Genomic DNA, 27,706 nt, shown 5'->3' on the forward strand with positions numbered 1-27,706 from the left:
TCAAATAAACGAACCACACGCCGTGGCGCAATTTTAGGGGCTTCGCCTGTAGCGCTGACGTCCGAGGTTCGATTCCCGTAAGGGAGTGAAGTGAGTGGCTGGTTACCTACCAGGTAACGCTTATGGTTGGCCAGCAAGTGAGGTAACATCAGCCACGGTGCCTTCAGTTGTGAGAAGCAGATAATAGAATGGTTGAAAATAGTTTACTGTCAAATAATGCAAAGAGTACGCGACACGTCTTTCCCCCTTATTCTTGGCTCATCAGGTGTACACACTCACTACACTCGCTTACGGTAATCGAACCTCGGACGTCAGCGCTAAAGGGGCTTTGCAGCGGTGAAGTATTGCTTTTAAATTTTAATTAAGAAGAAAAGAAAACCTTTTTAAATTAAGTCTTAAAAAGAGGTGTAAAGATATTGACAATAAGCTACGCAAACCCACCAAGAAATGCAATCGTCAAGGTGCGAGTCGAAAAACACCATCCCATAATATTAGTTAACGATTAACACATTTCAATATGTATTGTAAGCATACAATACAACTGATAATATGTTGCGCTTATTTATCTGGTGTACCGACATTTTTGCGCGTTTAACGTCTGAAATCTAACGTGGTTTGTGCCCTTCAGAATGAAAACAGTTTGCATTTATCTTTTTAATAAAAGGCGAGCTTTTAAGCCTGAGAAATCACCCCGTAAATGCACATGTTTAATTGCACATGTGTTAATATGTATGCTTACACAGTATTAAAAGACACTGAAGAACATCATTTACCTTTGTTCCCGCGTTTGATAAAAGGTGAGCTTTTAAGCCTGAGAAATCACCCCGTAAATGCACACGTTTAATTGCACATGTGTTAATATGTATGCTTACACAGTATTAAAAGACACTCAAAAATTAACGTCATTTACCTTCGTTCCCGCGTTTGACTCGTGCTGTAAATCTCTTCCTTGTTTTTAGTTCACGTGATTACGTAGGAGGCGTGATGACGCGATACGTGACTCCGCCTCCTCCATTAGAGTATATGCACAAAAAACAGGTTCCAGTTATGACCATTACGCGTAGAATTTCGAAATGAAACCTGCCTAACTTTTGTAAGTAAGCTGTAAGGAATGAGCCTGCCAAATTTCAGCCTTCCACCTACACGGGAAGTTCGAGAATTAGTGATGAGTCAGTCAGTCAGTCAGTGAGGGCTTTGCCTTTTATTAATATGTATAGATCTATATAGATATATATACATAGATATACACATAGATATATATATATATATATATACTAGCAAAATACCCGCGCTTCGCAGCGGAGAAGTAGTGTGTTAAAGAGGTTATGAAAAAAAAGGAAACATTTTAAAAATAACGTAACATGATTGTCGATGTAATTGTGTTGTCATTGTTATGAGTGTTGCTGTGTTTTATATATATAAAATACACACACACACATATAAACATATATATACATATACATATACACATATATATACATATCTACATATATATATATATATATATATATATATATATATATATATATATATATATATACATATACACATCCACATATCAACATATATATATACACATATATACACACACACACGCTTTATGGGTGATGATTGTTTTACTCTTTTTATCTTTATTTTATTTTATTGTAGAATCAACTCCTATCTGCGCACAGCAGGGCAGCCGTGGGTGGATGCGTATGGTGTATTCACTCCATGTTATCGTGCATTGCGCTGTCAGTGGTATTTTGATAAAAGAATTTGAACAACATATAAGAAGCGTATAAATTATTAAACAGTAAAACATTAACATTTAAGAAGTAAAGTTACATTAAGTACTACTGCAGTGCCTTCGGGTATACCTAATTTTTTGTTTGCCCATTACATGCTTAAATGTATACATTTTTGGTGCACCTACCCGAGAACACGCGACATATAACCGAAGGTGGGAGAAGCATGGATTTTAAACACGCGTTGAGTTCATCTGCTGGTCTCCCTCGTGGAATAACTGGTAATGTTTGAGTAAAATCTACAGCGAGTAAAACGACATTACCTCCTATTTTTTTTTTACGATCTCTGAGATCTTGCTTTTTTCGGTTCAAGGCTTCATAAGCTCTTTTATGTTGTATGGTGTACTTATCCCAAACCATCATCTTTGAATGTTGCAAGACTTTCGCCTTGTATGTAGATCGGGGTAATTACATTCATTGCATTCCTAGTGTGAATCACAATCTGATTGTATGGGTGGTTACCTGGCACTGTAGGGTTGCCACCCGTCCTTTAAAATACGGAATCGTGCCGCGTTTGAGAATGAAATTGCGCGTCCCGTTTTGAATCAATACTGGACGGGGTTTTATCCCGTATTTTTTTTTATCATTTTTTTTTTAAAGCAGCGTCTCATGCAAATCATCCCACACGCATTTTATGAAGATGCCTCCTTTCCTACTTTTGATTGGGTAATACTTGATGTCATCGTTAGTTTGATTGGTGTTTTTAACTGTCCAGTGAGGAGGGCGTGTCTTTTAAGTACAGTCTGCAAAGTGTTGGCACTGAGATGTGGCGTCAGCGCCATAGTTGAAGCCCCTAACGTTGCGGTCAGCAAGTCGGCTAACATCCGCCATGTGCCGTCTTTCAGTTGCGAGAAGCAGATCATAGAATTGTTGAAACTGTTGCCGCTAACGTTGCGCCACGGCGTGTGGTTCGTTTATACCTCGTGTGTTCTCATTAAACTTTTATCTCGCGAATATGTTATTGCAATCCGCAGCGGGAGTGTTTCTATAAACTTAATTTAAACTTACGTTTTTACACCGTGCTTTGTTTCCCTTATGAACATGCTTGTATGCTTAACTCGCTCCGTTCTCATTGTTTAATTAATTTTTTGCTCTTCGCTGTTTGCGGCTGTTCCTCCATTTCCCCCTACTTCGTTCTTTTATCTCGCGAATATGTTATTGCAATCCTTAACGGGAGCGTTTCAATAAACTGATTGAAAATAGTTTTGCATTTACCTTTTTAGTAAAAGGCGAGCTTTTAAGCCTGAGAAATCACCCCGTAAATGCACACGTTTAATTGGACATGTGTTAATATGTATGGTTACACAGTATTAAAAGACAGTGAACAACGTCAGTTACCTTTCTTCCCGCGTTTGATAAAAGGTGAGCTTTTAAGCCTGAGAAATCACCCCGTAAATGCACACGTTTAATTGCACATGTGTTAATATGTATGCTTACACAGTATTAAAAGACAGTCAAAAATTAACGTCATTTACCTTCGTTCCCGCGTGTGACTCGTGCTGTAAATGTCTTCCTTGTTTTTAGTTCACGTGATTACGTAGGAGGCTTGATGACGCGATACGTGACTCCGCCTCCTCCATTACAGTGTATGGACAAAAAATATGTTCCAGTTATGACCATTACGCTTTGAATTTCAAAATGAAACCTGCCTAACTTTTGTAAGTAAGCTGTAAGGAATGAGCCTGCCAAATTTCAGCCTTCCACCTACACGGGAAGTTGGAGAATTAGTGATGAGTGAGTCAGTGAGTGAGTGAGTGAGTCAGTCAGTCAGTGAGGGCTTTGCCTTTTATTATTATAGATATATATATATATATATATATATATATATATATATTGTGAAAGATTGTGGTCTCCGTGACCCCTTGAACCCTCTGAGCAGACGTCAGACACCATATAAAAGTCCAAATATTACTTTTATTTAGACCAATATGTGCACCAAGCACCCTATACTCTACAACACTCATATAACAAATCAATAAACAATCAATAATCAATCCTCCACACTCCCAGACACTTTGCCACCCTTCCTCCCAGCTCAGCTCGGCGTACTGGGCTTTCCCATAGTCCTTTATACTCCCTGACCCGGAAGTGGTTCCTGGCACAACCCACAAGTCCTTATTCCTCCCGGGTCAGGGTAAACAGTCCTTTTCTTCAACCCGGAAGTACACCGTTTTCTCCTGTCCTGGGATTATGACATTCTTCCGGGTTATAGGGCATATAAGAGTCCACGGGCTTCCCTACAGCGACTCCTGGTGGTCCCCAAGGCATCCAGCAGGGCTGTGCATAAAAACTACATAGTCCATGAGTCCCTGCTGGAACTCGGGGCACATCCATGCTGCAGGGAAAGCTCCACCTGGCGGCCTGGGGGTATTGGCCGGAATGAAAAGCCGGCCACATATCACAATATATATATATATATATATATATATATATATATATATATATATAATATCTATGTATGTGTGTGTATGTATGTGTATATGTATATATGTATGTGTGTGTATATGTATGTGTATATATATATGTTGATATGTGTATATATATATATATATACGTCAACATCCGGCGCCGCCGAGAGTGGCAGCCTTTTCAGCAGCTCCGTGTAGGACTATATGTGTATGTGTATTTTTCTACTTTTATTTTTCTATTTTTATTTATTGATCACTCCTACCACTTTATTTTATGTGGATTTGTTCCCTGGACACACTTTCTTTTACAACGTGGACATGGATTTTTACACGCCGAGACTCGCCTATTCAAGTACTCAACTTCGAGCGCTGAGAACAAATGCCAGTGCCGGTGTGGTTCCCTATTTACCTGACGAGGTAAGAAGGCGGTATCGTGGCAGCAGAGCCGGCACTAAGCTAAAAAAAATGAAGCGGCTTGCGAGAAAGTGGCGTTTTAAGCCTTCGGTGCCTTCTGTTATTCTGGGGATGTGAACTCAATCTCAAATAAGATCGACGAACTGGCTGCGCTGGTGAAAAATGTCAGAACCTTCAGAGAATGCAGTTTGTTGTGTTTCTGCGAAACGTGGCTAACTAACACCATCCCAGATGCTAATGTGGAGCTACCCGGGTTTAGCACAGTTAGAGCGGACAGAGACGCAAGTACCTGTGGGAAGCACAAAGGAGGAGGACTCGCTCTCTATGTTAATACACGGTGGTGTAACTCTGGACATGTTAAAGTCAAAATCTCCACTTGCTGCAGGGACATCGAACTGTTGGCCATAAGTCTACGTCCCTATTACTTGCCCAGAGAGTTTGGACATGTCATTGTTGTCATCGTGTATATTCCTCCTCGGGCGGACGTGGAGATAGCGAGTGACATCATCCATTCTGCTGTTGCTAAATTACAAACGCAGCACCCCGAGGCACTTGTGCTAATCGCTGGAGACTTTAACCATGTGACGCTGGACAAAACATTACCTGCATTCTCCCAGTATGTGGACTGCAACACCCGGGGAAATAAGACTATTGATTTACTGTATGCAAACGTTAAAGACGCATACAGTGCCACCCCGCTGCCTGCGCTTGGGAAAGGAGATCATAACCTGGTTCTGCTTCAGCCTCACTACAAACCAAAAGTGAGAGTCCTACCTACAACCACACGATCATTCAGGAAGTGGACCCCGGAGGCTGAGAATGCTCTGAGACAATGTTTTGGAACTACAGACTGGGATATCCTGCAGGGATCACATAGTGAGAACATTGAGGAGGTTGTTGACTGCACTACTGACTACATCAACTTCTGTATGGACATTGTAGTTCCAGTAAGAACTGTACGCTGCTATGCTAACAACAAGCCATGGATTACAAGTGACATCAAGGGCCTTTGAACCAAAAGAAAAGGGCCTTTAAAGAAGGTGATCAGCATGAGCTCAAGCGCGTGCAGAAGGAACTCCGAGTCCAGCTCAGGGCGGCGAAAGAGCAGTACAGGAGAAAGCTGGAGCAGAAGTTGCAGAACAACAGCATGAAGGAAGTGTGGGATGGGATGAAGATCAACACTGGCTGCAGCTCAAAGCGGGGGTACCACCATCGAGAGAGACGTGAAGAGAGCAAACCAAATGAACATCTTCTTTAACAGGTTTGACCACCCTAACCCACTCTCACCTCGGAGTACTGCACTCTCTACACATCCTTCTGCTGATACCAACATAGGAGAGACATCCCCACCCACAATTACAGCAGCGCAAGTGAGCAGAGAGCTGAGCAAACTTCGTGCCAGCAAAGCAGCAGGTCAGATGGAGTATCGCCACGACTGCTGAAGGTCTGTGCATCAGAGCTGGGGGGTCCTCTACAGCGCATCTTCAACCTGAGCCTGGAACAGGGGAAAGTCCCGAGGCTTTGGAAAACATCTTGCATCACCCCAGTCCCAAAGGTATCACGTCCTGGTGAGCTGAATGACTTCCGGCCTGTCGCTCTAACATCACATGTGATGAAGACCATGGAGCGGCTGCTGCTTCACCACCTGAGGCCACAGGTCCAACACGCCCTCGACCCTCTGCAGTTCGCATACCAGGAGAAGGTGGGAGCGGAAGATGCCATCATCTATATGCTACATCGATCCCTCTCCCACGTAGACAGAGGCAGTGGCGCTGTAAGAATTATGTTTCTAGACTTCTCTAGCGCCTTCAACACCATCCAACCTCTGCTCCTTAGGGACACGATGACAGAGATGGGAGTAGATTCATACCTGGTGGCATGGATCGTGGACTATCTTACAAACAGACCTCAGTATGTGCGTCTCGGGAATTGCAGATCTGACATTGTGGTCAGCAACACAGGAGCGCCGCAGGGGACTGTACTTTCTCCGGTCCTGTTCAGCCTATATACATCAGACTTCCAATATAACTCGGAGTCCTGCCACGTGCAAAAGTTTGCTGACGACACTGCTATCGTGGGCTGCATCAGGAGTGGGCAGGAGGAGGAGTATAGAAACCTCATCAAGGACTTTGTTAAATGGTGCGACTTAAACCACCTACAACTGAACACCAGCAAAACCAATGAACTGGTGGTGGATTTTAGGAGACCCAGGCCCCTCATGGACCCCGTGATCATCAGAGGCGACTGTGTGCAGAGGGTGCAGACCTATAAATACCTGGGAGTGCAGCTGGACGATAAATTGGACTGGACTGCCAATACTGATTCTCTGTGCAAGAAAGGACAGAGCCGCCTGTACTTCCTTAGAAGACTGGCATCCTTCAACATCTGCAGTAAGATGCTGCAGATGTTCTATCAGATGGTTGTGGCGAGTGCCCTCTTCTATGCAGTGGTGTGCTGGGGAGGCAGCATTAAGAAGAAGGATGCCTCACGCCTGGACAAACTGGTGAGGAACGCAGGCTCTATTGTTGGCATAGAGCTGGACGGTTTGACATCCGTAGCAGAGCAACGGGCACTCAGCAGGCTCCTATCAATTATGGAGAATCCACTACATCCATTAAACAGTGTCATCTCCAGACAGAGGAGCAGTTTCAGCGACAGACTGCTGTCACTGTCCTGCTCCACTGACAGACTGAGAAGATCATTCCTCCCCCAAACTATGCGACTCTTCAATTCCACCAGAGGGGGTAAACGTTGAACATAATTCAAGTTATTGTCTGTTTTTTACCTGCATTTTTTTTTTTTTTTTTTTTTTTTTTTTTAATTACTCTTTAATTTAATATTTTTTGCTGCTGGAGTATGTGAATTTCCCCCTGGGATTAATAAAGTATCTATCTATCTATCTATCTATCTATCTATCTATCTATCTATCTATCTATCTATCTATCTATCTATATATATATATATATTGTGACAGACGACCGGCTATGGACTCCGGTCGTCACCCCCAGGCCGCTAGGAGGAGCCCTCCGGACAGCATATTTGCGCCCCGAGTTCCAGCAGGGCCTCATGGACTTTGTGGTGTTTTGACACAGCCCTGCTGGATACCTTGGGGGCCGCCAGGAGTCGCTGTAAGGGGGCTAGTGGGCTCTGGCATGCCCTATAACCCGGGAGTGCATCCCAGTCACGTGACTGGAAGAAGCGATGTGCTCCCGGGATGAAGAAAAGGACTTTGCCCTGACCCGGAAGGAAAACGGACTTGTGGGTTTGGCTTGGAGCCACTTCCGGGTCAGGGGATATAAAAGGACTCTGGGAAGCCCAGACACTGAGCTGAGCTGGGAGGAAGGGTGGCAAAGTGTCTGGGAGTGTGGAGGATTGATTATTGATTATTGTTATTATTATTGAGTATTGTGGAGAGGAGGGTGCTTTGTGCACTGTATTGTCCAAATAAATACAATTATTGGACTTTTACCTGGTGTCTGTAGTCGAGTCTGAGGGTTCAAGGGGTCACGGAGACCTCTAATCTATCACAATATATATATATATGTATATATATATATGTATATATGTTTATGTATATATATGTTTACATAACCTCTTTAACACACTACTTCTCCGCTGCGAAGCGCGGGTATTTTGCTAGTAGCATTATAAATGCAAGTTGCCGTTTTATTATTTATGTATATAGCTTAGCTTGAAGCAAGGACCATATTAATGCAGTTTGCCTTAATGATGGTTCAGTTGGTAAAGATGTCATCACCAAGTTGCAATTGTTTTATTTTATTTTATTTTTATTTGGTGAATATTGTACTGTGTAATGCACCTGGGCTTGAAGTCTTGAAGTAATAGTATTATTACTGTAAGTTGCACTATTATTTATTTTATTGTTTATTAGTTTAAATATTATGCAGTTTAATGATGGTAAAGTTGTTTAAAAAGTCACTTTAACATGTCAGTGGACAAAGATTGTTAACATTAACAGAAAGTGTAGTTGGTTTACAAAACATATTTACTATTTATTCTTTTTCTAAGACATGTTCAGTGCAATACAACTTTTGACAAGCACCTCTGGATATTTTACTAAGTTTAAATGCCTCTTTGGATGGTTGAAAATATGTTGTCAAAATTTTAGTTTAAGTTGTTTGCAAAATTTGTTCAATAAAAAGGTTCTATTTTTTGACTGCAACTGTCATGCAATGTGATTCCTTCTCTTCATTAGTGCCACCCCCTTGAAAACTATCACTTTATGAGGCCATGCAAACCTGTAGTGATACTTGTGTGCACATTAAAATGTTTTTTTGTACAATGTACAATTCTCATGACAGTGGAATAGGTTATTCTTAGCCAGTAATTGCAGTGGAAAATGTGGTTAACATCCACTCATGCATGGGAAAAAAATACCGTTGAATACTGTGAAGCCGGTATAATTTTGAAAAATTCCATGATATAGAATTTTTGTCATACCGCCCAGCATTAGTGTTCATACTGTTCAAAGTTGTGCAAATGAAGCCCATTACTCAGAGCTGCTTAAAATCTGTGAACTTTTCTTTTGTATTCCTGGGCACAATGCCAACGTTGAAAGAGCATTTTCCTTGATGAACGCACAGTGGACAAAAGAAAGAAATAGACAGTTAACTCTGTCAGAGGAATTCTTCTTACAAAGTACAATTTTAAGAACGTTTCTTGTCTGGAGATTCACGCCTGTGTTGCCAGGAACGATAAACTGCTGCAAAAAGTCGCCTTGTCTGAAACATATGAAACTGCATAGTTATACTATACAGTAGTCCCTCCTCCATCGCGGGGGTTGGGTTCCAGAGGCAATAAGAAAATCCGCGAAGTAGAAACCATATGTTTATATGGTTATTTTTATATTGTCATGCTTGGGTCACAGATTTGCGCAGAAACACAGGAGGTTGTAGAGAGACAGGAGCTTTATTCAAACACTGCAAACAAACATTTGTCTCTTTCAAAAGTTTAAACTGTGCTCCATGACAAGACAGAGATGACAGCTCCGTCTCACAATTAAAAGAATGCAAACATATCTTCCTCTTCAAAGGAGTGCGCGTCAGAGAGAGAGAGGAAAGCAAACAAATCAATAGGGCTGTTTGGCTTTTAAGTATGCGAAGCACCGCGGCACAAAGCTGTTGAAGGTGGCAGCTCACACCCCCTCCGTCAGGAGCAGAGAAAGAGAGAGAGAGAGCGAAGAGAGACAGAGAAAAACAAGCAGTCAAAAATCAATACGTGCCCTTCGAGCTTTTAAGTATGCGAAGCACCGTGCAGCATGTCGCTTCACGAAGCAGCTGCACAGAAGGTAGCAACGGGAAGATAATCTTTCAGCATTTTTAGACAAGCGTCCGTATCGTCTAGGTGTGCGAACAGCCCCCCTGCTCAATCCCGAGAGAGAAAGTCAGCGCAAGACAGAGAGAGAGAGAGAGAGAGAAGTAAGTTGGGTAGCTTCTCAGCCATCTGCCAATAGCGTCCCTTGTATGAAATCAACTGGGCAAACCAACTGAGGAAGCATGTACCAGAAATTAAAAGACCCATTGTCCGCAGAAATCCGCGAACCAGCAAAAAATCCGCAATATATATTTAAATATGCTTACATATAAAATCCGTGATAGAGTGAAGCCGCGAAAGGCGAAGCGCGATATAGCGAGGGATTACTGAAACTTTTAATTTTGATGACTTGTTTTGTGACCTGTCAATTTAGTTATTTTTAAAGTTTTCATTGTAACACAGTTCACACAGTGTTTCATAAATAGAACGGGACACATTCTCTTTTGTTCTCCTTTATCATAGCTTTGTCCTCCCTTATGACCTTCGGTGTCCTCCTTTGGGTTTGCAGGTATCTGGTAACCCTAAGTCTGGAAGAAACACTTTGGCAAGTCAGCTATCTCAGCTGGACCTGTTTTTTAAAGTGCATTATACAATAAGATCATCTTTAGTGTTGATACTGTTTGTTTATACTTCAGGCTTGAAAATGTAGGGCCCTGCTGGTAGCATTCCCATTAATGTGGATGATGGATGGGAAGTATTTTTTTTTTTTTATAATGCAATATTTTTAACTCTTTTTTCTCTTTTTCACAACTTTTTTCATTTTATCAATACTGTTTTTGTTTTACAGATCATAAAATACCTCAAACCTTTTCTGTCTTGATTGGAAACCGGGAGTGGATGAGAAGGAATGGCCTGGATGTTTCAAATGACATTGATGAGGCCATGTCTGGTCATGAGAGAAAAGGACAGACTGCTATCTTAGTAGCTGTTGATGGTAAATTATTGTTTATTCTTTGAGAAACAGCAGTTTAAATAAGTCCACTTGTCTTTGGAGATAATTCAATGTTGCTGGTATTTTGAATTAGCCATCACAATGTACTTAGGTCTATATGTATTTAAAACAACTTCTTAGTATATTATTAGTATATATTGTCAGAAGACAAGTAAGGCAGTAGTGGCATTGTTGCTTTCAGTCTCTGTAAGGCATGTGCTATCTTTTTAAGTTCAGATCTCTAAATAAATACCATTTTACTTAGCATAGTCAAATTAAAGTATACTTGGAAGAATGTAATTCTTTTATACAGTATTTTAATTTCTTAATCAGTATATTATTTTATACATTAATGTATTCTTGTCAAGTTGTGAGAGGAATGAACTTAACTTAGTCTTAAGAGTCTCTTAAACTAATTTTATGAGTATGTCAGTGTGATTGTTAAACTAATTATTCATTTTAATGAGAACTTATATTAAAACTTTGCAATTAAATAAAAGTATTCATCCTATTCTGTGCTCACTGTACACATCCTGTGTCATTTAAATTTCCCAGTTATAAATTAAGTGCAACCTATTCTTTTGGCGTACATAAAACAGTTCATAACTATGGCATCCAATGTGACAAGTACTAATGTTGTTAAGTATTATAACATATGCATGATGTACAAACTAAATTTAATTTGATTAGTACAGTATTTTTCTGTAAATTATCATAAACCCCAGATACTGCATATGAATAGAATTGCATTTTTTGATACACTCACTATACAGGGTAAGTGCAGTCAACTACAGTATGTTTAAGAAATTGAAGTTTAATTTAAATGTGGTTATTAAAAGAAAAAAATTAAAATAATAAAGTGCAAAAGAAGAACCCCTCATTTATTTGGAAAGCTTTTGTATTTTGTGACTGTAGGTGTCAATTTATTCTAGCTACAAAGTATATTTATCCCCGTCCTTGTTACTGTAAACTGCACTTTTTTTCTTAGATCTAAGGTAAAATTTCCTTTTAGTTGATATTTTCTTGCATTCATTAAGAATCAGTCATACTTTAAATGTTTGGCACTAGTTTAAGTACCATGAGTGGGTTAATCATTTAAAATTATGTGATAAATCATTATTCCCTTATTATTCTTTTCTTTTTGCAGGTGTTCTAAGTGGAATGATTGCAATAGCAGATACTGTCAAGCCAGAATCTGCCCTCGCTGTGTATACCTTGAACTCAATGGGTATTGATGTGGTTTTAATAACTGGTGACAACCGGAAGACTGCAAAAGCAATTGCTACACAGGTAAACAAAATGTTAAAATATTCTGGATATTTAGGTTCCTGCTTTTTTTATACAGTATTAGGGGGCTTACCCCCTGCTCGCATTGCTCGCCAACCTCCCTTTTCTTCGCTACGAACCAGCCACTTTGCGTCTCTGCCGCTTGTGATATGAAGAGGGGGGCTGAACGCACCCCGAGGAGATGCTGTCGCTCCTCTGAAACCTCATCTTAAATGGTGATATAATGGAAACAAATAGTTTTTTTTTTTTTTTTTTTAACCTCTTCTTTGCTCGATCAGCTGCTGGCTTGCTGCTGCTGCCGTGCCGCATGATCTGCATCTCGCACGGCGCTTCGAACATTTAAAAGCCTGTACAGCAACTGTCTTTGTCATCTACTCTTTGTCTTTTATTTCTGGACCCGGGCATGGTTAAATCTCTTCACACAAACTCTTGTCTCATGGGATGTGAGTTCTTGATATTTTTTTAGTTTATAATTTAAAAAAGGAATAAGGATCTGAAAATCTAACAACATCATATTAAAATTCGATAAATTCTGAAAAGAACGATACCAAACGTATATGTAGGTTTTAAAATAAGCCCGATTTAAAGCGTGACAAAAAAGTGACATAAAAACATGACATAAAATCGTTGCACAAAATCATTGCTCTTTTAGACTTAGGGTTTTATATATATATATAGAGTAGATAACTTTCAAGGAATAACTTTTAATATGTATTAAAACTTGTAAATTATAGATATGTAAATTATTATCATCTTTATATACTGTTTTTGGCAGATGCCTTTACTAAAGATGTCCTACAGGCACAGATACATTACACCTGTTTCCATGTATGTATTTTTGACAACTAAAGCTTAGGTGTTAAGGGACTTGACCAAGGCCACACAGTGTGATTAAATGACAGCCTTGTGGTTTAGACTCCAGTGCCTTAATCACATTGCCACACTGCCTGCCTATGAAGTAAGTTGCCAATGTTAAAACACTGTAAAAGTACATTATTTCTAGCTGATGCTAGAGTGTCATGTTCAGTTACTCTATAGATTTTATCTGTAATTGAAGGGAATAGATAAAAAAGCATTTAAGATTAGAACATCAAATTGTAAAGTCTTGATATTTTTTTATTTTTACCATTTTTTGAAATATTGGGATCATTATAGCACATTTGAGTTGCTAACTAAAACATTTTTTTCATTTGGTTGGATTTTTAATGATGTATATTTTTTCTCAAATGTGTATATACTAAGTGGTCTAATTCTCTCCAAGATTTTACAGTGCTATTAGACGCAGTGTATCAAATGCCTACATTCTAAAACAAAACATGCTTTTAAATACTAACAGTGTAAGTCTGCTTTATGTTCTTTAGCTATTCTTTTTCATTCTTAACAGGAGACAAGACAAATTGGGCTGTGTCATTTCCAGATTCCCTCAACTCCATCTATATATTAAATTTCTGAACGTGTTAAAACAATTCAGGGTCAGTTACATTGGAGAGGCCAGAACCATCGCTGGATGAATGTATGTTCATTCATCACAGATACACGAACACTTGCTAAAACCTGTCCATTTATAGAGCCATGGCTTAAGTAATTCTGTTTTTGATATTACTGAGAAACAGAGCACATTTCCAATATGATAAGGGTCTACTTCATTGTAAAGTGAAGTATTGCCATGAAACCAGATAGTGTAATGAAGGACATTTATGTGCTAATTTTTAATATGGTACTTCATTCCTACCTCTTCTGTTAAGTGCTACCTTCAAATTACAGATAAAAAATCAGTATGACAGGTTGCCTGGCTGCTGAGAGGGTACCTGGAGCAAAAAGGAACATTGGGTTGAAATGGTAGGTCCTGGGCGTGTTTTGAGTCTACATTTCAAAAGACTAGCTTCCACTGATAACTAAAGAATGTATTGAGTAGCCAAAGTGCGTAAACAGCCACTTGGGATGATGATTAAAGAAGGACAGTAAAACATCGTCAAGATGTGATCAATGGTTTCCTGCTAACTAGTTACTGACTAGGTTTAAATCTTACAACCTAGTAAATTAAAGTCATGTTACATTATATGACTTTTTCTGAAATTTTTCAGTCATACACTTCGTTTACGTAATCTTAGTGAGTCTGAGGAAGTTTCAGTGTGCTCCTGTGACCCCTACTCATGTCGTCTTACATACACAGCAACTCAGTCCAACTAATCTGCAACTCGCCCTGACAAATTCAGACAGTTTTGACTTTGTGTTAAGTTGTAGGGTTAGGCTCTGTTTACATGAGAGCTGACAACCAATGAGCAATCACTAGAAAGTACAATGCAGTGACAAGGAATTAGAATTGTAGGTGTTTTGGACCTTGCAAACAGAAAGGGTTTCATCTGTCAGATGTGCTTTATGCATCATTTCAGAATGGGGGAAAAAAGAGCTGAGATTCTTGCTGAAATCAACATTAGTATAAACTCTTCGTATAGCACATTATTGGTTGTCAGAAAGAGAGGGAAGCTTATAGTACTTTAGAGTATGAAATTGTGCTGTAAAGTTGTCACATAATTGCATAATTTGATATGCCCTAAAATTTCTAGTCATGTAAATTAGATCAGCAGCTGTAGTTGTCAAGGTTGACATCCCCTCCAACTAGAAGTGGTGCAATGTGACATCGGCTTTGGTGGTAGTAGGTTTTCATTGCAGGTGACTTTGAGGCAGAAGCTACTTCAAGAAATACAATTAAGGAAAGATTCCATCAGAGGTTTAATTACCTAATCTTGCAATTTAACAAATATGAAAAGGTGAGTTTTGGTATTCTCCAAAGTTTGATGTTGATTTATTTGTTAGATCCTCAGAATGTATGCCCATTAAGAAAATTAAAAAGATACGTAATCTGATTTTGAATGACAATAGGGGGAGACCTACGTTTGTACTTGTCACAAGTAAACAAATAAACAGTTCTGTTTATAATCCTAATTAGCTGTAGACTGCTAGTCCAATAGAACTAAATTTCTCAACAGTTGCAATGAATCATGAATTAAATGATTAAAGGCAGAGTTGATTTTATACATTGCCTGCCAAGTGTTGAGGATGGCAATGAATGGGTTGGATACCAGAACTTAGACACCTTCAGAGGCTACTCAATGGAAAATGTATGGTTAGGGTTAATGAACTATAAAGGAGATCAAAAACATATTTTGTGGTTTTGTATTCTTAGTGTAGTAAAGCTCATGTTAATTTATATCATTTATCAATCTTAAAGCAATTTGTTTTTTCTGTATATTAAAATAGTTATAAAATTTAATAAAAATAATAATCTTGATTCACATTGAAATAACTATATTGTTTCATTAGTTAAAAATGGTTGCTGCATTTACAGTATACTTAAATAAAAAATAACCCAAAGGAAAAAATGATGGCCTTGTTTCATGTTATTAAAGCTTTTTTTAATGAAGTATTCTAATTAAATGCAATGATAGGAAATCTAGACAATAAGCTACTCAAATATTAAACCTTTGTTCGAAGTTTTCAGTGTTTATTACAGACCTTCACATTAATCACTTCCTGGTAGTAGCATTTGCTGTTTATTTTTTCGTTTTCTATATACTGAGGTCACATTTTGAAGATGTGTAATATTTTTTACAAAACAAAGCATACACTTGAAAGGCAGGCAGGTATTAGCATCCATTTTAGCAGTAAGTGCGGGTTGCATGAGTGCGCCTTATTTGTGTTTGTTTATCTATATATATAGTTCACTAAGCCGCCGGCAGAGCAAGCAAGACACCCATGAAAGCACGCAGGATAAGCAAGACACCCATGAAAGCACGCAGGAAGGGGTGTGGATTCACTAAGCTGCCGACAAGTAAGACACCCATGGCGCATGCAGGAAGGAGCCACGCCCACCAACTCTAAGACCATTGGATACGACGACAACTCGCAGAGCCACACCCACCAACTCGGACGCGACGCCTCGGAAAAAACGGCGTCATTTATGTTCGTCTGTGCTAGAGTACACATGGATCTCTGAGCCAAGTTGACTTTTCGGTTACGACGCACGACCGCGTGCACCGTCGCAAACTGTTTTGCACGCTACATACAGCAATTCGCATCAGCGACAAACGTGCGTCCTCTTAGATGGTCCTGCAGGAACACGGAAGACATTTCCCCGCCCATGACCAGGCGGTGTGTATGCTTCGAGAACGAGGGTGGACGCGGCAGGACCATCTAAGAAGAGGCTGTGTATCGATATATATAATTCACTAAGCTGCCGCCATAGCAAGCAAGACACCCATGAAAGCACGCAGCGCTTTGAAAGCAGTCAACTCACAAAGCCCAGCCCACCAACTCATGCCCACCAACTCGAGCACTCGTCTACCCACGCTCTCAAGGCATTCACAGTGCCTGCTCATGTGCCCGGACGGAACAACTCACTTTCGTCTCTGCTACAGTACACATGCACCACTGAGCCACGTTGACTTTTCACTACAGTAATCCCTCCTCCATCGCGGGGGTTGCGTTCCAGAGCCACCCGCGAAATAAGAAAATCCGCGAAGTAGAAACCATATGTTTATATGGTTATTTTTATATTGTCATGCTTGGGTCACAGATTTGCGCAGAAACACAGGAGGTTGTAGAGAGACAGGAACGTTATTCAAACACTGCAAACAAACATTTGTCTCTTTTTCAAAAGTTTAAACTGTGCTCCATGACAAGACAGAGAAGACAGTTCAGTCTCACAATTAAAAGAATGCAAACATATCTTCCTCTTCAAAGGAGTGCGTGTCAGGAGCAGTGACTGTCACAGAGATAGAGAGAAAAGCAAACAAATCAATAGGGCTGTTTGGCTTAAGTATGCGAAGCACCGCGGCACAAAGCTGTTGAAGGCGGCAGCTCACACCCCCCTCCGTCAGGAGCAGACAGAGAGATAGAGAGAGACAGAGTTTGTTTTTCAAGCACAAATCAATACGTGCCCTTCGAGCTTTTAAGTATGCGAAGCGCCGTGCAGCATGTCGTTTCAGGAAGCAGCTGCACAAAAGATAGCAACGTGAAGATAATCTTTCAGCATTTTTAGACAAGCGTCCGTATCGTCTAGGTGTGCGAACAGCCCCCCTGCTCAATCCCCTTACGTCAGGATCAGAGAAAGTCAGCACAAGAGATAGAGAAAAGTAAGCTGGGTAGCTTCTCAGCCATCTGCCAATAGCGTCCCTTGTATGAAATCAACTGGGCAAACCAACTGAGGAAGCATGTACCAGAAATTAAAAGACCCATTGTCCGCAGAAACCCGCGAAGCAGCGAAAAATCCGCGATATATATTTAAATATGCTTACATATAAAATCCGCGATGGAGTAAAGCCGCGAAAGGCGAAGCGTGATATAGCGAGGGATTACTGTATTCTTTTCGGTTTCAGCTACATATCCATATATAATCCACTAAGTCGTCCGACCGTGGGATACAAACGACAGAACACCGCTAGAGAGACACGCCCACCAACTCTAAGAGCACCAACTCTAATACGCCTGCCTGCCTGACTGTTACCAGCGTTCACCGCAATGTACTGGAGTGTAAAACCATCACAACTATCAGACGCTGTCTATATTTAAGAAGATATATAGATACTCATTATTCCCCGGCACACGTCCACCCACGCTGTCAAGGCATTCACAGTGCCTGCTCATGTGCTCGAACGCAACAACTCACCACACACAAATCTTGCTTAATTTGACTAAACACGGGAAACCTCACCCTGCCCGGACACGGAGAGGATTGACAGATTGATAGCTCTTTCTCGATTCTGTGCATGGTGTTGCATGGCCGTACTTAGTTGGTGGAGCGATTAATCTGGTTAATTCTGAAAACGAATGAGACTCCCTCCTGCTTAACAGTTAAGTGATCGCCACACGGTAGGCGTCCAGCTTCTTAGAGGGACAAGTGGCTTTCAGCCACGTGAGATTGAGCATTAACAGGTATGTGATGTCCGGTACTGCACGTGCGCTACACTGAATGGATCAATGTGTGTCTCCTCGGCGCCGACAGGCGTGGGTAAGCCATTGAACCCCATTCATAATGGGTACCGGGGCTTGAAATTGTTCCTCACGAATGAGGAATACCCAGTGAGTGCGGGTCATACGCTCCCTCTGAATATGTCCCTGCCCTGTGCACGCAATACCCCCCCGCCCCCTCCTACTACCATGGTCGGGTGACTTGGTGGATTATATATAGAAAAGCAGCCGGAATCGCAAAGAACAATGAAAGGACAACGTGGCTCAGAGGTGCACAGACGACAGCGACTCAGGTGAGGAGTTGGGGGCAGCAAGTCTTTGATAGACTGCAGCAAAATGATGAAAGAACGGGTGCATTTTTTTTTCACACAAGCTGGGTGGGTGGGTGTTAGTTAATTAGTTACTCGAAGGATTTCAAGATTTAATATGCACAAGCGGTAACACTGCAAAAGCAGCCCAAACCTGAAAAGACGGCTGGCAAAAAGTGGCCGACAAATTAAAAGCGTGTGCATTGTACTTACTGAAAGCAGCGTTACGGATTTTGCAAATGTTCATTTTTTTCCCTCTGCTTAAAAAACATTAAAAAAGCGGCGTGATTATGCGGCGTATACTACGCCGCGGGTTGGTATGCAGAGTGTAAAACAGTTTGTTTGTCGCGGATAATTTGTCTTTTACTTTAACACGAAGACAATTTCCTGTTAGATTTGCCTTTGCGATGACAATTAATAAGGCACAGGGCCAAACTTTCAAAAAGATATGCGTGTATCTGCCAAAACCAGTGTTCAGTCACGGACAGTTGTATGTTGCTCTCTCCAGAGTTCCATCTTTTCATTCACTTACTGGTATGCCTGCAGGAACACGTGCAGCGAGCGAGCGACACACACATACACATACGCACAAGAGAGAGCGAACGCTGGACAAATAAGAATAATAATACTTCATTACATTGATATACCGGTGTTTTCAGTATTCAAAGCGCTATCCACACAGGGAGGAACCGGGAAGCGAACCCAAAATCTTCCACAGTCTCCTTACTGCAAAGCAGCAACACTACCACTGCACTACAAGGCAGAGAAGGCAGTTAAAGAATGCACCGGGCTCGATTTTGTTTTCACTTCTGTTTTGGACAACTGTGTCGTTCAGGAAGTGTTCACCCATCAATACATAATCATGCGGCGTATGCTATGCCGCGGGTTGGCTATTTTTATTTATTTCTTTTGGCTATATTTGACATTTCTGGGATCTTCGTTGTCTAAAAGCATCAAATTGTTGAGGATCTGTCTCTAACAGCATGTCGCAAACACAAGCCAGCTAAGCGCAGAAATATAAATCAGCCTTAATAGGACACCAGAGATACACACAGAACATTTAAAAATATTTGTTGTATCCACTGATTTATTTAAATTTGAGTTTTGCCATACATTATTTCATATATTGTTCATTCTAACATTAACTATTTTGATAGTCACTGGGGGGAGGGGGGTGGTATAAATGGGTCCACAACTGGTAGTTTCTAGGAGTCTGGAATAATATTTTACCTAACCGTCCATTCACCCATACATCAGTTCCTGTACTAAAGCAGCTTTGTTTAATTTTAGAGTTGAGGGGAGCCAGATCCTATCCCAGCTGTACTGGGTGCAAGGTAGGGATCATCTGTAGACAGGACATTGTGATTGTGATGAGTTGCAGGTAGCTATATGTGTCTTTATCTTTAGGGAGGAATGTGAGTTTGATGTTGTCTTTGTTCCCTGCAGGGCTATCAACTAATAAACTAATAATAGGAACAAACTTATCTGTTGCAGCATGTAATATTTTAATCTATAATGTCTTGTTTTGATCAGGTGGGAATTAAGAAAGTGTTTGCCGAAGTGCTTCCATCCCACAAAGTTGCCAAAGTAGAAGAACTACAGGAAGAAGGGAAAAAAGTGGCAATGGTGGGTGATGGAGTAAACGATTCTCCAGCTCTGGCCCGTGCAGATGTTGGCATTGCAATTGGGACAGGCACAGATGTGGCCATTGAAGCAGCAGATGTGGTGCTAATTAGGGTAATGAAAACTATCTTGGCTCACCAAAGCAATACTTTACAAATATATTAATTCTGAACAGCTATTCAGATAATTATTTTTCATTTTTTATTTATAGTATTTTTGTCCTATGATCTTAAGAAAACAAAATGTTTTATTTGAAACATTTCAATACAATTTTTGTACATATTTTCACTTTTTGTGTTTTATTTATATTTACATAAATACATTACATAAATACATTTATAATTAATTATAAGTCGGATGCTAAACACCATGAAGGATATTCATTCAAATATACATACATGTATATGACTGAATTGTGAGAAAATGTTTGTGAACCCTTTGGAATTACCTGGATTTTTGTATTAATTACTCATAAAAATGTGGTTTGATCTTTTACAATAAACAAATGAGCACAATCAACTGAAACTAGTAACACACACAGTTATACTTATCATCAATACTGCTCAATAACATTTTCTGTCTTTGGTTTTTTAATTTGCTACTAATAATCTGAATGCAATACAACTTAAGCTTAATAAAACATGAATGTTTGCTGTTTACTTACTAGTCTTATTTCTTATATGCTTTTCTCATTTCCCTGTTTTCTTGACATCCATGAATTGCCTTTTAACAGTTGCTCTCTTTTTTTCACAGGCCTTACAGTTAATGTTTTTTCCATTTTCCTACTGATGCTAGAGAGCTGCCTTTTCTTCAGTAATCTTTTTTTATTGTTTTACTTATGTCATACTGCTTTTATTTTTAGTTTAAACACACTCTGTATTTGATGAAATATTCTTTTATTGACTTTTGGCTAAAGACTGTGCCTTTTACACTATTTATTTATAAAAATAAAGTGATATAACATACTCCAACATCCCTTACATGTTCATTTTCTCAGTATGACTGAAATTACTTGCCTTCACCACATTCATTGCAAATTAATAATTAAATCACTCTTTTCATCACAAGAGTGTGTAGTTCCATGTGTAAAGTCTATGAATTAAATTATTTGAAACATGTTTAATAAAAAACAACATTGTGGAATACCAAAGCATAACCAAGCACTGCTGGAACAAGGAAAGAAGTAGTCATATATATACTGTATATATGTCTAACAGTATGTTTTCCATTTAGAGTATCTTTGGGAATAAAAAGAACAGAGAAATGTTGGTGTTTTGTAAGTCCATGTAAGATAACTAAATTGCTTCAGCTTTTAAAATACATCTCGTGTTTTATTTTGCCTTTTTTTTGTGCTTCTTGCAGAATGACTTATTAGATGTTGTGGCCAGCATAAACTTATCCAAGAAAACAGTCCGAAGAATAAGAATAAATTTTATATTTGCTCTATTTTACAACCTGCTGGGAATACCAATAGCTGCAGGTAGGTAATTATGTGTCTTTAAATTGTTGTTATTACTCATATTTTTTCAGAAAATTTTTTATGTCTACTTTCTGTCGCAAATAGTGCACAATGCAGATGTGATAGAAAAACTTTCTTCCCAATGAAAATGTAAGTAAACCTGTTTGTGAAACATTTGACTACCATATCAACTGTGTGTGTACCATGACAAGTGTCATGCAGAAGTGCAAATTAATTTAAACATATCCTTTATTTTTAACAGTCTGAGTCCTGTAGTCAGTAATATCAAAACTACTGAGTTGTGACAATTAATGAATGTAATGACCTAATTGTTCTGGAAGCATCTTGCACATTTACAGTGACAATAAAAAGTATTCAGCCCCTTGGAAGTGTTCACAGTTTCTTATTATAAATTGAATCGTTGTGTGTTTAATTTTTTTTTTTTTTTTTTTTACATTATTCAACAGAAAAGGACTGTTTAATATCAAAGTAAAAAGAGATCTCTGTAAAGTGGGCTAAATTAATTAAAAAATAAAACACTGTATAGTTGATCTCATAATTACAGTATTCCCCCTTTTTAATGTAACATACCTAAATCCTCACTGATACAGCCAATTGCTTTTAGAAATCACAGAATAAGTTCAGTAGAGATCGCCTCTCTGGGGTTGCAATTGACTGTAGTATAAAGCTGAATGGTCCAGCATGTGCTGAGTCAGTAATGTGGCCTAACCTACACAATGAAGGCAAAAGAACATTCCAGCTAACTCCATGAAAAGGTGATTGAAATGCAAACGCCAGTGCATAAATACAAGAAAATATCCAAGTCACTGAGTATTCCTTGGAGTACAGTAAAATAAATAAAAACAATGGGTATTGTAGAACTGTACATCAGCCTAGAGCAGGATGTCGACAAAAACTGAGTGATCATGCAAGAAGAAAACTAGTCAGGGGGGCCGGAAAAAGACCTCTGAGAACTCTGAAGAAGTTATAAGGTACAGTGGCTAAGATTGGAAAGATTGGACATAAAGCAACTGTTGCCTAGATGCTTCAGAGTCATTGCTTTATGGGAAAGTAGCAAAGAGAAAGGTCAGGTCAGGTTGGGGAGCATGCACTGGTACAGCACGTTGCAGCACTCACCATACATACAGCTTGAATTCGCAGTTGGCAACCCCCAGACACATGGTTCAGTCCCACCTTCTGGAAATGACTATCTGTCTGCCACAGCCAGGTGTTACGTGGGCATCCCTTTGGCCTGGTGCAGCAACTCTGGTCCTCAACAATGAGGATCCTGTGAGCTAGATCACCCTCAGGGAATAGCGCCACATGGCCGTAGTGCCGTAACTGACACATCTTCATAATGCAGGTAATGTGCCTCATTTGGGACTCTGTGAGCAACTGCTTGTTCGATACAAAGTCAATCCAAGGATTCTCCGAACAGACACAGTACCAAAGCAGTCCAGTCTTTGTCTCCTGTCACTGGATAGCGTCCAGGTCTCGCAACCATTTAGCAAAACAGGAAGCACCAGGACTCTAAAGATTTGGATCTTTGTCCTTTTGCAAAGATATCGGGAACAGCACACACCCATTTACAGCTACCTCTTGACCCCCTGTACTCTCCCAATCCATCTACTGACTTCATAGTAAGAGTCACTAGAGACATGAATGTTGCTGCTGAGGTAAGTGAACTACCCAGCATGGTTAACACTCCGTCTGCAGTCAGACATATTGCTAATGGCTGCATCCATGAGGTCATTTAAGTCCTGGATCTTGGTTTTTTTTTTTTTTCAGGACACTTGCAAGCCCAAACAATCAAGACTCCTCACTCACTCTCTCAAGAGCCCCAATCAGAGCCTCCATTGACTGCGCAAAGATGACAACATTGTTGGCAAATTCAAGATCAGTGGATCTTTTTTCACCAACAGATGCCCCTCAGCCACTGGACACTACAACCCTCCCAAACACCCAGTCCATGCAAGCACTGAACAGGGTAGGAGCAAGAACACACCCCTGATAAACCCCAGAATCAAACTGGAAAAATGCTGAGGTTCTGCTCTTCTCTGCACAGCACTCACAGTACCAGTGTAGAGGCCAGCCATGGAAATCAACAAAGGGTGCAAAGAAACTCTGCCAATATTTGCATTTGCGCTCACTGAGCACCCTCAGTGCCAGGATGCAGTTGATGGTAGACTTCTTAGGCGTAAAACCAGACTGCTCTGGTCACTGATAGGTGAGCAAGTCATCACGGATCCTATTGAGCATGACCCTAGCAGGGATCTTACCCGGCACCGAGAGCAGTGTTATCCTCCTGTAGTTGCAGCAATCCCGGTGATCACCTTTCCCTTTCCAGATAGGGACAAGTCCTGTCAAAGCGGAGGAGGGGCACCCTTGGCCCAAAGAAAGACACCCGGAGTCTCAGGACAAGCAGCAGAATCAAGCTTTATTGTGCAATGCACAAAGAGACTCAACTAGGTAGTAACTCGGCTACCTTACATTTATTACAATCCTTATCAAAAGTTTACCTCACTCAGCTCATTTGACACTCCTATTTGACTCCCAACATCCCATTGCCTTGGTCCTGCCTATAATTAATTCCACCAATATTTCCCAGCCTAATGAGCATAGTATTCTTTCTTATCCATCATGGCCACCTGGCAGTCCCTCTCCCCACCTTGAACCCGTCCAGTTCTTGCCACTGTTATTTCCTTTTTTTTTTTTTTTTTTTTTTTTTGTTGTTGTTTATTAATTTTTATTGTAATCATTCCATACAAATAGATCAATTTATAACCAAGCAAAATTGAAGACAAATCAAACCCCACCCCTGAGAAGGAGAGCTTAGCCAAAGGAGAATTGTTTAGGGCTTTTTAATAAGGCAACAATAAATAAAAGAAAGGGAGAAATAAATATATAGGTAAATAAGAGATGGAGAAGGGAATTAAATGCGGTAATAGTTATTTCTCTTATTCTAAAATAATATTGATTAGATCCTGCCAGGTTTTGAAAAAATTTTGTACAGATCCTCTAACTGAGAATTAGATTTTTTCCAATTTCAAATAATATAAAACATTGACTTATCAGAGGAGAATTAGGAGTCTTCCAATTTAACAAAATAAGTCTGCGTGCCAAGAGTGTAGTGAATGCAATCACCGTTTGCTTGTCCTTTTCCACTTCCAAGTCCGTCTGGAAGAACACCGAACACAGCTGTTAATGGGTTAGGAGGGATTGTGACCCCAAGGCTGTCTGAAAGGCACTTAAAAATTTTGGTCCAAAATGATGTTAATTTGGTGCAGGCCCAGGACATGTGACCCAGTGAGGCAGGAGCTTGGTTGCAGAGTTTGCAGGTTGGATGTTGCCCTGGAAACATTCTGGACAGTTTTAAGCGAGACAGATGAGCTCGATACATAATTTTTAGTTAAATAATTCTATGCTTTGCGCATATGGAGCTCGAGTGAATTCTCTGCTTTGCTACCTTCCACTCCTTTTCTGATATATTGATTAAGAGATCTTCTTCCCAATGTCCTTTTGGATCTTTTGAAAGGTAGGGACTCTAATAGGATTTTATATAATGCGGAAATGGTGTTTAATTCCTCAAAATTGAGCAGTATTTTTTCCAGCATTGTGGAGGGTGCGAGGTGGGGGAAATCGGGCAATTTCTGTTTAACAAAATTTCTAATTTGAAGATAGTGAAAGAAATGTGTAGCTGGGAGGTTGAATTTTGAACGTAATTGTTCAAAAGATGCAAATATGTTGTCTATATAAAGATCTCTGAGCATTTTAATCCCAAAACTTTTCCAGGTATTAAAAACTGGATATGTTTGTGAGGGTTGAAAGAGGTGGTTCTCTTGCAGAGGTGCCACAGATAAAAGATTTTCCATCTTAAAATGCTTTCTAAGTTGGTTCCATATTCTGAGTGAGTAAAGCACAATTGGGTTATTAGTATATTTGCGATAACTTGCATTTATTGGAGCGCAGAGCAGGGAGTATAAAGAAGTACTACAGGATTTTACTTCCATTGCGGACCAAGCCTGTGTATGTTCATTTATTTGTGTCCAGGTTTTTATGGCTTGTATGTTTGCTGCCCAGTAATAAAGCTGAAAATTAGGTAAAGCCATGCCACCTTCTGCCTGAGGTCTTTGTAGGGTTGCTCTTCGGATACGTGGGTGTTTTGAGTTCCAAATGAATGAGGTTATTGTTGAATCTAACTGTTTAAAAAACGATTTTTTGATATATATTGGAATGTTTTGAAATAAAAAAAGAAGTTTAGGAAGGATATTCATCTTAACAACGTTAATTCTTCCGGCTAGAGAGATGAAGGGTTGACCATCTATCTAGGTCTTGCTTAATTTTTTCCATACAGACGGCAAAATTTTGTTGATAAAGAGCTTTATGTTTACTTGTGATATTTACCCCTAGGTATTTAAACTGATATGCTATGGTAAAAGGTAGGGTGTCCAATCTAATTTTATATGCTTGTGAATTCACTGGAAAGAGTATACTTTTATTCAGATTAATTTTAAGACCAGATATCTTTTGAAATTTTGTTAGTGCTGTTAGAACTGCAGGGACAGTGTTTTCCGGGTCTGATATATATAAAACCATATCATCTGCATATAGAGAAATTTTCTATTCCAGTCCTTCTCTGACAATCCCCTTTATCTGATAAGAATTTAGGCAGTGACTCGCCAGTGGTTCAATAGCGATTGCAAACAGAAGTGGCGACAAGGGACATCCTTGTCTGGTGCCACGTTCTAGCTTAAAGTAGTCTGAGCAAATGTTATTAATACAAACTGAAGCTTCTGGATTGGTATACAGTAGTTTGATCCATGTACAAATATTCGGGCCAAACCCAAATTTCTCCAGTGCAGTGAAAAGGTAGTTCCATTCAATCATATCAAATGCTTTTTCTGCGTCTAATGATAGTAATATCTCTGGGGTGTTTGATTTTGCTGGTGAATATATAACATTAAACAAGCGTCGGAGATTGGAAGATAGATGTCGGCCTTTAATAAATCCAGTTTGATCCTGTGATATTACCGAGGGCAGCACTTTCTGGCTAGAATTTTTGAGAGTATCTTAACATCATTATTCAGGAGTGAAATTGGTCTGTATGATGCACATTGTAACAAGTCCTTATTTTGTTTAGTAAAAACGGTGATTAATGCTTGTCGAAATGTTTGAGGTAGTATTTGGTTGTCTCCAGCTTCTGTAAATGTTGCCAATAAGAGGGGAGCCAGCTGAGTGTAGAATTTCTTATAAAATTCTACGGGGTAACCATCAGGGCCTGCTGATTTCCCGCTTTGAAGTGACTTTATAGCATCTAGTACTTCTGTTAGCGTTAGAGGTTTATCCAGTTCCTCGGCACTTAAAGCATCTATTTGTGGTGTCTGAAATGCTACTGTTATTTCTAGTCCTCAACTCACTTTTGCCACCTGGGAAAAAAGCGGGGACTTACCTGTCAGCCTCTCTCTGTATACTTGACCTTGACTCATGAAATATTGGTGGTTTCCAGCTTGCTAAGAAAAATAAAAAATATACAGGCACAAGCCTTTTTGTGATTTAACCCTTACTATACTAACATGCATTTGGAAATAATTCTTGTTTTCATATATGCTGATTATTTTCTTTGAATATATGCAAATCATTAACTTTTAAGAATATACTTTTCTGTAGTCCCAACAGAGAAAGAGAAAGACCCTGTTTAAAAAAAAAAAAAAAAAAAGACAGACTCTGAAGTCAGTTGAAAGAAGGTTCAATGTTTTGATGAGACCAAAATTAAGCTTCTTGTAGTTCAGCTAAACGCCGTGTTTGGCACCATCATCACCATGAAGCATAGTGGTGACAGCATCATTTTGTTATGGATGCTTCTCTGAAGCAGGCCCTGGAAGGCTTGTGAATGTAGAGATTAAAATCAATGCAGAAAAAAAAAAAACCTGATGCAGCCTGCAAGATGCCTGCATTATAGAGGATTTGTTTTCCAGCAAGAAAATGACCTCAAGCATAAAGCTAAAGCTACACAGGAGTGACTTATAAACAGCAATGTTAATGTTCTGAAGTGTTTAAGTCATAGTCCACATCTCAATCGAACTGAAAATTTGTAGCTGGTCTTGAAAACAGCTGTACACTTGTGATCTGCATGCAACGTGATGGAGCATGAGCAGTTTTGTAAAGAGTAATGTGAAAAATGTCAG

General features: G+C 39.7%; 1 protein-coding gene across 3 annotated transcripts in view; it reads left to right on the plus strand.

The window, feature by feature from the left end:
- The window catches only part of atp7b (ATPase copper transporting beta), a 158,618-nt gene that overhangs the window by 118,000 nt on the left and 12,912 nt on the right, over positions 1 to 27,706 (plus strand). For all 3 annotated transcript variants that reach the window (XM_051926253.1, XM_051926251.1, XM_028799700.2), the window contains 4 exons: positions 10,731 to 10,877; positions 12,022 to 12,164; positions 19,973 to 20,176; positions 21,425 to 21,542. In XM_051926253.1, the coding sequence (XP_051782213.1) occupies positions 10,731 to 10,877; positions 12,022 to 12,164; positions 19,973 to 20,176; positions 21,425 to 21,542 (612 nt within the window). The remainder of the gene's footprint in view (positions 1 to 10,730; positions 10,878 to 12,021; positions 12,165 to 19,972; positions 20,177 to 21,424; positions 21,543 to 27,706) is intronic.

This window comes from Erpetoichthys calabaricus, chromosome 4 (assembly GCF_900747795.2).
Source record: "Erpetoichthys calabaricus chromosome 4, fErpCal1.3, whole genome shotgun sequence".
NCBI classification, from domain to species: domain Eukaryota; kingdom Metazoa; phylum Chordata; class Cladistia; order Polypteriformes; family Polypteridae; genus Erpetoichthys; species Erpetoichthys calabaricus.